At 42.2% G+C, this 8,018-nt stretch overlaps 1 protein-coding gene across 1 annotated transcript; it reads right to left on the bottom strand.

Moving 5' to 3' along the window:
• Positions 1 to 6,539: 6,539 nt before the first annotated feature.
• Positions 6,540 to 7,512, bottom strand: LOC119733980 (complement C1q subcomponent subunit B-like). The gene has a single exon (XM_038207364.1). It carries the CDS (start codon positions 7,510 to 7,512, stop codon positions 6,712 to 6,714), a length of 801 nt encoding a protein of 266 aa, XP_038063292.1. The 3' UTR covers positions 6,540 to 6,711.
• Positions 7,513 to 8,018: the final 506 nt, after the last annotated feature.

Below are 8,018 nucleotides of genomic sequence, written 5' to 3'. Positions count from 1 at the left end.
TGGAGACCACAGAGAAGTTTCCTTGGAAGATCAGCAAGGAAGAAGTCACCACGCTCAAAGAGAAGGTAGAATCTCCTCCTTGCGCTCAAGCACCCCCCCCCCTTCTATAGTGAACACTATAAACTTTATATTTATTTTTGTGTAAGTTGGTCAGTAGTGCAGAATGATTCACATTTAACTAATGCATGCAAAATAGAGAAAAAAAGCAACTTTTAATGACTATCATCCCACCCTATATTTTTAGGCTATAGAAATGTCAAACCTCCAAAACAGAGTTTTACCTACCCCACCACACAGTTGTTTTTTTTATATGTAGTAGAAAACACCACACTTTTTGTTCTTGGTTGGCCTTATTTTTTTAATATATGTTTCAGTGTCCAATTCATTTCATGGAGCCTTTCAGAGATCTCTCAGGTTATTCTGGATGGCTGCATGTCTAAGGAAACACATGCTTTATGTCAAAGGGAAATAATGTTCTGCATAATTTTTGTTTGTGACCCCCCCCCCCCCCACCTCCGCATCCCACTTCCCCCCCCCCCCAGGCTTGACCCTACTCATCCCTCACCTCATCTCCATGAAATCCAACTGGGAGAAATGCAAGCTGCGCGTCTTTGCCACCACGAGCAAGAAGGAGCAAATGGACAGGGAGAAGATGAACATGGCCAACATGCTCAGCAAGTTCCGCATCAACTGCTCGGACGTGGAGGTCATCCCGGACCTGAACAAGAAGCCCAAGGACTGAGAGCCTTAGACGGTTCAAGGAGCTGTCCAAACCCTGGATGCTGGATGAGGATGCAGGGGAGACCACGGAGAAGTGTCCTTGGAAGATCAGCAAGGAAGAAGTCACTACGCTCAACGAGAAGGTAGAATCTCCCTCTTGCGCTCAAGCACCCCCCCCCCCCCCCCCACAGAGAAAACTATAAACAAGGGCCATTTGGGCGCCATCGTGGCTTATAAATGCTGGTACCAAATACACGATAACCAGCATGAGTGAACCAGTGAAGTGTCCCTCATTCCGGCTTCTGCTTGTTTGACTATAAAGCGCCCTCTTTTGTCCATGTATGGAGGCAATACACTTAAAGCTTTCCCAGTATCCACTTTACGCTTAGTCCCTGGTTTGTGTGTTTTTAAGTCCAGTCTTGCAACATCTGTTAATTGTGGCAAACCTTTGACATTCTGGTGGGTGATTTTCAATAATGAGATTGATCACTTTCAATCCATTTTTCCGTACAACTCTCAGTTCATTTGATTTGCCAAGTGCATGGAACTCGAGTTTATTAAACATCAATAAATCACTCCATTTTTTCGCCTGAAATCTTTCTTTTTCTTTCAGACCAACAGACAGATGCGGATCCATGAATTGCTTCTCCAACATTCCCAGGAGGCTCAGCTCATTGTCATGTAAGTACACAAAGCCACTACTAACTCAATAGACTCAATTTCATGGTTTAAGCACACAATTCTGATGATCCTGTCATTCTGTGCTTACAGCACACTAGCACAGAAATCCTGCGCTATCCCTGTAAGCACAGAAGTTATCCCCTGTAACTGATTGTTTACACTTTTGCAAAAGCTGTAATTTCTAAGTGTCATGCAAAAATGTCTGTTGTAGTGTTGGCGATTCCCATGAAAATAATGAGTGGCTAATCTAAGGGCACTTACTTCACAATTACGCAAACCTACTCACTATAGCAGAAACTAGCGTGAAATCCTAAACAGGGGTGGATCTAGCTTTGGCTGGGGGAGGGGGGTGTGATGTCAGGTATGGTTTGGGATCTGGAAAATGTTTCCATTAACCTCCTTCCTTCAGATATCAAAATCCTTTTTCCTCATTAACAAAGTAAGCCCCCTAGCCTGCATTATAACTAATTCGTCCTTTGTCATGATATTTAATACTTGATGAAATATTCTTCTATAAAACAATTTCACAAAAAAAGAAACAACAACAATATAGCCTCCTAGCCAAGATGGTTAATATCCTCATTAATTCCTTTAAAAACATATTCCCTTAGCCAAGATGGTTGTAGCTTTCTCCATAATTTCCTTCTAAAAATATCCTCCTAGCCATTAATCCTTTCTAAAACAAATATCTTCCTAACCATGATGGTTCGTCTCCTCCATAATTCCCTTCTTAAAAAATGTCCTTCTAGCCAAGATAGTTAGTCTCTTCCATAAATTCCCTCTAAAAATGTCCTTTTAGCCAAGATGGTTAGTCTTCTCCATAAATCCCTTCTAAAACAAATATTTTCCTAAACCATGATGGTTCCTCTCCTCCATAATTCCCTTCTTAAAAATATTCTCCTAGCCAAGATGGTTAGTCTCCTCTGTACTTCCCTCCTAAAAAAATATCCTCCAAGCCAATATGGTTAGTTTCCTCCATAATACCCTTCTAAATGATACCCTTCTAAAAATATCCTCCTAGCCAAGATGGTAGTCTCCTCCATAATTTCCTTCCCAAAAAAAACACCCTCCAAGCCAAGCTGGTTATAGTCTCCTCCATAGTTCCCTTCTAAAAAAAATATCCTCCTAGCCAAGATGGTTAATCTACTCCATAATAAAAATATCCTGAACTACCAATAATTATGGTCCTCTTCTCAGTAATTCGCTTAAAAAAAGTCTGAGTCTTGCGCGTAACTTTGTACACACCTGTCCCAAGTTCTTTCCACTGACTATCCCTATTGCCGAGTATGATATATGTCTATATCTTTTATAAATAGTCGTCATGCTCATTCAAAGGCATATTCATAGAAAGGTGGAAATCTCCTTGCTGCCACGGTGTCAGATTTAACGTTTGGTATACCGTGAGGTATATCTAGGTTGTGTTAACTTCAGGTTTACTCCGATCTGAACGATAACCAAGTTAACGATCATTAAATAACAATTGACTGTTTTTTCTTTCTCTGAAGGCTGGTACAAGGACAAGATTTTGCCCAAGATGGAGTTCTGTGCTGTTGGTTGGGTAAGATCAAGACCAACACAATCACCAAGGAGCTCTCCAAACCCTGGATGCTGGATGAGGAAGCAGCCTGGAGACCACGGAGAAGTTTCCTTGGAAGATCAGCAAGGAAGAAGTCACCACGCTCAAAGAGAAGGTAGAATCTCCTCCTTGCGCTCAAGCACCCCCCCCCCCCAGTGAAAACTATCAACGTTATATTTATTTTTGTGTAAGTTGGTCAGTAGTGCAGAATGATTCACATGTTAACTAATGCATGCAAAATAGAGAAAAAAAGTTCAATGACTATCATCCCACCCTATATTTTTAGGCTATAGAAATGTCAAACCCCAAAACAGATTTTTACCTACCCTACCACACAGTTTTTTTGTATGTAGTAGAAAACACCACAATTTTTGTTCTTGGTTGGCGATATTATTTTAAAATATGTTTCAGTGTCCAATTCATTTCAAGGAGCCTTTCAGAGATCTCTCAGGTTATTCTGGATGGCTGCATGTCTAAGGAAACACATGTCAAAGGGAAATAATGCTCTGTATAATTTTTGTTTGTGAACCCCCCCCCCCAACCTCCGCCCCCACCTCCCACCACCCCCAGGCTTGATCCTACTCATCGATCACCTCATCTCCATGAAATCCAACTGGGAGAAATGCAAGCTGCGCGTCTTTGCCACCACGGGCAAGAAGGAGCAAATGGACAGGGAGAAGATGAACATGGGCAACATGCTCAGCAAGTTCCGCATCAACTGCTCGGACGTGGAGGTCATCCCGGACCTGAACAAGAAGCCCAAGGACTGAGAGCCTGAGACGGTTCGAGGAGCTGTCCAAACCCTGGATGCTGGATGAGGAAGCAGGGGAGACCACGGAGAAGTTTCCTTGGAAGATCAGCAAGGAGGAAGTGACTACACTCAACGAGAAGGTAGAATCTCGAGCCTTCCTGCGCTCAAGCACCCCCCCCCCCCTCCACAGAGAGAACTATAAACGAGGGCCATTTGGGCGCCATCGTGGCTTATAAATGCTGGTACCAAATACACGATAACCAGCATGAGTGAACCAGTGAAGTGTCCCTCATTCCGGCTTCTGCTTGTTTGACTACAAAGTGCCCTCTTTTGTCCATGCATGGAGACAATACACTTAAAGCTTTCCCAGTATCCACTTTACGCTTAGTCCCTGGTTTGTGTGATCTTAAGTCCAGTCTTGCAACATCTGTTAATTGGGTCCAACCTTTGACATTCTGGAGGCTGATTTTCAATAATGAGATTGATCACTTTCAATCCATTTTCCGTACAACTCTCAGTTCATTTGATTTGCCAAGTGCATGGAACTCAACTTTAGTAAACATCAATAAATCACGACATTTTTTCGCCTGAAATCTTTTTTTTTCTTTCAGACCAACAGACAGATGCTGATCCGTGAATTGCTTCTCCAACATTCCCAGGAGGCTCAGCTCATTGTCATGTAAGTACAAACCGGCGATAATGGCCACTATCGGACAATTAACCTATCACGGTGGAATTGCGTCAACGCAGCTTGTAAAATATTGCCTAAACATGATATACAAATGGACGCAGAACGCCAAAATCTGAGACAAACACAAGTTAACGTACAAAATTCCATGAGCCGTTTCACGGATACCGCCATCTTTGAAATGGGGGGGGGGGGGAGGGCATTACAATGAAAAGACATCCCATCATTCTCAGCTAAGGTTGCATGATGAGACGTATTTTCATTGTAATGCCCCCCCCCCCCCGAAAAAAAAAAATAATTCAAAGATGGCGGTATCAGCGAAATGGCTTATAGAGTTGTCTAAGGGGCGTGGTTAACTCGCAAACGGCGGTAGGTCAATGGGTGGCGCTTTTCATGGCGGCACAATTGCTGACGTTTACACGAAATACCAAAAATTCTTTAAAAGCCGCTGGCGAAACAAGAAACTTTTTAAACAAAACTAAGGACACTTGTGTAAAAACTAAAAGTTACTTGTGTAAAAAGGGCACTCTTTACAGAATACTGGGGGGGAGGGTGTTAACTGCTGGTGCAAAAAATGGGGGCGGGGTGAGCAATAGATCTAACAGTGCTTGTGACCCAGTCTGACTGAGCTACTGTGGTCACCTGATCAAAAGTGGTGATCTGATTGGCCAATGTGCACTGTTGATTGACATGCAGGAAGGGTCCATTATAACCTTTTTTTTTATTTCTTGCAGGAGTCTACCTATTCCCAGGAAGCGTACTTGTTCAGCTTACATGTACATGTGCTGGCTGGAGACATTATCCAAGGATATGCTGTCAGCAGCGATGCCAAATATGGCATCCAAATAAAAGTCAATACAAAGAAATTCACTTGAAATGATAAAGTGACAAAGGACAATTCCAACCAGTTGAAAGACCCTCCTCACTTGAATGGAATTTGTGCTTTGTTTTGATTGATTTCGTTGAGATTGTTTCTTTACCATCTAACGGGCTCACACTTTCACTGATGTTTTCAAAGGTGAGTTTCTTGAATGCAATCAAGTAATACTGATTAAGAACAATACCAGTCTTCAAATAATTTGGAGTCTTTTGATCAAGAAACACTTGTCAGACTTTTACGGGCTTTAAAAACAACAGCCAACTCCACTTTTTTCATTACTGTGGGCACGTTTCTGTTTCAACTGAAAGTAATTAAAATCATGGGTTTTTTTCATAACGAAGCCAAGCGAAAAAAGAGAGTATTTATCAACAATGGTGGTGCTTTTGGTAATCCTCAGAATGAGGTTTTATGCATACTGTTTTCATAGCCAGTCAATTGTACTACTTTTACATAATTCTCACATATTGTAACGTTTAAAAAAAATGCAATCATTTCATAAAAACCAGTGTATTCTAATTGCTGTGAATAGCATTAGAATATTTCAAACAATTGTTAATCCAAATGCCAAGCTTAAAGTTTATAAGAAAATCAGATTCAATCACTCGAGACTTTTTTCGTGACATGAAATAAAAATTGATACATGCATGGGATTGATTTAATTGACATCATCTGTGCTGGGCATACAGGGAACATAAGGCGAAGAAAATAACATGTTATAGTAAACGCCCTAAAATTATCCAGGTAGGTAGCAAATATTTTGTTTGTTTGTCTGTATGTTTTTTAAACTTTGTTTGCTTTAGGATACAGTTATTGTGTTTAATTAATCTGTTTTAAATACCCAATACTACAAATTAGTTGCATTTGTTTTCGGGGAAAAAACACGTTATTTTATATGTTGACCAAATGTGGCAATAAAAAAAAATGGTGGTCAGAAACATGGCCTAAAAAATCCAGGTTGGTCGAGATAACACCATAAACACATTTTTTTGTTAGTTGTTAACATTGCTGGATACATGGTGGCACTGCTTTATTGCAAACCTTTTGTTTCTAAAAAAAATGATGACCTAGCTTGCTTTGAAAAAAATATTCCATCAAAATACTTCCCGATAGGCCTACTATGGGTCCAAAAAAAAATCGTTGTCAAAAAACTTAACGCATACTTTTCACTATATCTCAATACTCATGCATAAAGCTAAATATTTTGTTTTGCAAGAATTTAAAAAAAGGGGCAAATCCATTGTTGTATACAGATCGGCGCATGCGCAATGCAAAAACATTAATAATAATATTTTGTGACATTGTCATTGAACATTATTTGCTTTAATTCATTAGTTAATGTTTCGGCAACAATGGAAAGCAATTAAAAAATCAGCAACAGAATGCTCGTGTATCTTTATGTGTTGTGATTGTTGTGCTTATTCGGGGTAAAGGAGGAAGCCACTGAAGGAGGTCTTGTGATCGGAATAACTATACGCCGTACCGTACATCGTGAGATACATCGTATCTCCACGCTGCAGAACCACCACCGCGCTCCCAGACACCTGCTCATAGTGACTTGAATCAGTGCTACCGCCAGTGACAACCACGTCGCCGTTCTTCCGGAGCTGAACGGTCAGGTAGCTGCTGGAAGGATATTTGTTCACAGAAAACATGAACACGTAGGTGCCCGGCACACCACACGTGAACGTGCCGGTCTCGAGATCGAAGCTGGTACCCGGCAGAAGCGTCTCGGTCGCCTGGAAGGGCAAACGGGTGTCGTGACTCGTAGAGGTATCCGAGCTGCTCGTCCTCACCACGGTGAATGCTACCCGCTGGTTGGAGTCGTCTGGTGTCTCCCCTGGCTCACCCTTTTGACCTTTGACACCAGTTTCCCCCGTTGGCCCTACAACACCTGGGACTCCTCTTGGACCAATTTTTCCGGGCTGGCCTATGCCTTCGTCCCCTTGAGGCCCAGCTGCTCCACGCTCACCCATAGGCCCACTCTGTCCAATATCACCCTTTTGACCTGGCTCGCCCTTTGACCCTGGTTGACCTAAGGACCCAGGCAGACCTGGTATGCCGGGAATTGCAGCCGACCCCTGGCAGCACATCGGACACGCCTGAGACGCAGGACCATCACCGTCCGAGGCAACCGGCCCAGTAACGGAAGCTCGGAGGTTGACTGAGTTACCCAGAAGGAGGGCGATTGAAAGAACGGTTGCCACGAAGATCTTCATTCTGTACAGAATAACAATGATTAAACTGAAACAAATCAGGTGAGATTTTTCTTCAACAAAATACTTTTTAAAAACGGGAAGAGGAGAAAAATATTGAGGTTTGATAAACAGGAGAACTAATCTAAAATTCGTGACAATCCGCCGTCAGATTTGAAGGAAAAAACACCCAAAAAAAATGAGATTGGAGGAATCATTGTTCGAAGAATGTTTTCTTTGTTATATAACAGTGGGGTATGAGGGATCAAGGGGCTAACATTTTTCATGGCAACCCATCGAATCGATTTTTCATGGCAACCCATCGAATCGATTTTTTTCATTTCGCCCGCCAATAAGAGTTAAGAAAGGTCACCAAAATGCATTCCGATAGGGCGAAGCGTTCCGGAGCTGTAGTATTTTTTTTGGGGGGGGGGGGGGACGGATTACATCTTGCCCCTTTCCCGGTCCTGATAGAATCATTAATTACACCTCACCACACCCACCTCGATGGTTCGTTCTTGAAGATCAGG

The sequence above is a fragment of the Patiria miniata genome, unplaced genomic scaffold (genome assembly GCF_015706575.1).
Source record: "Patiria miniata isolate m_02_andy unplaced genomic scaffold, ASM1570657v1 HiC_scaffold_10, whole genome shotgun sequence".
NCBI lineage: Eukaryota > Metazoa > Echinodermata > Asteroidea > Valvatida > Asterinidae > Patiria > Patiria miniata.
Note: the sequence above shows the minus strand (reverse complement) of the source record. Positions and strands in the feature narration are given on the sequence as shown.

What these genes read in the sequence shown, in the direction of transcription:
- LOC119733980 (XM_038207364.1), bottom strand. Translation starts at nt 7,512, where the DNA reads ATGAAGATCTTCGTGGCAACCGTTCTTTCAATCGCCCTCCTTCTGGGT.